The sequence below is a fragment of the Ipomoea nil genome, unplaced genomic scaffold (genome assembly GCF_001879475.1).
Source record: "Ipomoea nil cultivar Tokyo-kokei standard unplaced genomic scaffold, Asagao_1.1 scaffold3314, whole genome shotgun sequence".
Classification (NCBI taxonomy): domain Eukaryota; kingdom Viridiplantae; phylum Streptophyta; class Magnoliopsida; order Solanales; family Convolvulaceae; genus Ipomoea; species Ipomoea nil.
Genome location: NW_017619742.1, coordinates 3146832 through 3149131, shown reverse-complemented (window position 1 = coordinate 3149131; position 2300 = coordinate 3146832). Strand labels below are relative to the sequence as shown.

Sequence of the window (2300 nt, the reverse complement as noted above, 5' to 3'; positions counted from 1 at the left end):
AGACAATGGGTCTCCCTGTCTCAAACCACGAGTAGGTGTAACTGAATCAGTACGAGAGCCATTTATCAAAAACTTGTACGATACAGTAGACACACATAACATAATTAAATCCACCCATTTTTTTTTATCAAAACCCATGGCTACGAGCATCCCATGTAAGAAAGACCACTCCATATGGTCATATGCCTTTGCCATATCCAATTTTAGGGCAGCCCATCCAACAGCACCACACTATTTCCTGTGCAAATAATGGCCAACCTCCGATGCTATCAATATATTATCAGTTATAAGCCTATCGGGTATAAACGCACTCTGGGACTCCGATATAATCTCATCCATCAAGGGTTTCATTCTATTAGTCGTAACCTTTGCCATTACCCTATATATCACATTGCTTAACGCAATTGGCCTGAGATCAGATACTCTTTCCGAGGTTTGTTTCTTCGGGATCAATACCACATCTGTTTCATTTAGAGTAGCTGGGAAGCTGCAATTATCCAAACAATTGACAATAAAAGATGAAACATCCCCTCCTACCTCATCCCAAAAATGTTGATAGAAACCTGGATTCATTCCATCCGGGCCTGGTGCCTTATCAGGATACATAGAAAAAAGAGCAGCTTTCACCTCATCCATAGTGAAAGGCCGAATTAAGGACTCATTCTGTGCTGGAGTGACACGCGGTGTAATGCTGTTAAAGAAATTTTCCCCATTCTCCGGGTTTCCTGAGGCAAAAATATGTTGGAAGTACTGCAAAATAATCCCCCTCATGGGCTCACCTTCCACCAAATCCCCATTATCATTCATAAGCTTATCAACATTATTTTTCTTTCCACGATGAGAGGCATACCTGTGAAAGAATTTGGTATTGGCATCGGCACCCTTGAGCCAGTGTTGCTTAGCTCGTTGTCTCCAGAAGGCATCCTCATGTGTCTCCGTTCGGCATAAACGTTCCTCCAAAGATCGGAATTCAGCTAACGAGGCAGGATCCATTTTTCCTATCAGGTGCAGCTGCTCTTTTCGCAAACTCATAATTTGTTCCCCGAACATATGAAACCTGTTACCCCCCCCCCCCCCCACCGAGATAGCCGAGACCCACAGAACTCTATGCAATTCTGCAGCCCACGGTCCTTTCCTTCTTCCCATGCTTTTTCCACAACACTCCGGCATCCCTCATCATACAACCATGCATTCTCAAAACGGAAGCCCCTCTTACTAGCCCCACCCCTCCCTACGGAGTCATGGATGCTTAGAAAGAGAGCCGAATGATCAGACTTGTGAGTTAATAGATTAGATACTCTCGCTCCTGCAACAATCTCGCGCCACTCATCCGAGACCAAAACTTTATCCAATCGTTCCTCTATCCAGTTAGTCGTTCCTTTTCCCCTTTCCCATGTAAACGGATACCCCTGCATAGCCATCTGGGATAGGCCACACTCCTCAATAGTTTCCCCAAAACCGCGTAGGAGACTATCAGGGTGTGGATTTCCTCCTCGTTTCTCGTGCTGAAAAAGAAGATCATTAAAATCCCCAACTACCACCCAAGGCAGGTTAGACTTGGTAGCCAAAGACCGTAACATTCCCCATGATTCCTCACGTCTGGGCCGCTGTTCCAACCCATAAAAACCAGTCATTCGCCATTTAGGGAATCCATGCATACTGACCTCAATATCCACATGATTATCCGAATAGCTGAGTAGACTAGCTGTATTATTTCTCCGCCACAACAAAGCTATACCACCCTTCACACCATCACTATCCACACAGAAAAGACCATCAAACCCTAATTTGACACGTAAACGTTCAGCATGTGTCCGATCGACCATAGTTTCCATCAAAAAAATAAAGTCGGGTTTCTTACGGGATGCAAAGTCCAGAACTTCATGAACTGTCCGTGGATTACCCAAGCCACGGCAGTTCCAGCTAAGGGTATTCATTGGGTCGGGCGGGTTTGGGAACAAGAACCCGCCTGCTGCAAGTTTTTTTACTGCTCTGCCATGACAACATCCTCCCCCACAAACTCCCGCCCACCATCGTCCCCCATCTCACGGCGCCGCTTAGATACCACCACCAGCTCCACCTCCCTGGCGTTACTGACCCGACTACCTTCCGCCGGCGCACAATTACCACCCGAAGCCACATCCGCCATCTGCCTCGCCACCATCTGCTGGCCGGTCGGCAATAACCAGCTCCCTCCGACCGGTCGAGGACCACGAGACCCCCCCGCCTTTAGTTCCGGGCCATACAAATATTCCTCTACCTGTAGTGCCGAATCCCTTGCCCCGCGACAGAATTTGTAT

The 2300-nt window shown here is 47.3% G+C and overlaps 1 protein-coding gene across 1 annotated transcript; it reads right to left on the bottom strand.

Moving 5' to 3' along the window:
• Positions 1-231: 231 nt before the first annotated feature.
• On the bottom strand, positions 232-1826 carry LOC109169413. The gene is made up of 2 exons (XM_019318294.1): positions 1100-1826; positions 232-779 (listed from the first exon to the last, which is right to left on the bottom strand). Exons 1-2 carry the CDS (start codon positions 1824-1826, stop codon positions 232-234), a joined length of 1275 nt encoding a protein of 424 aa, XP_019173839.1.
• Positions 1827-2300: the final 474 nt, after the last annotated feature.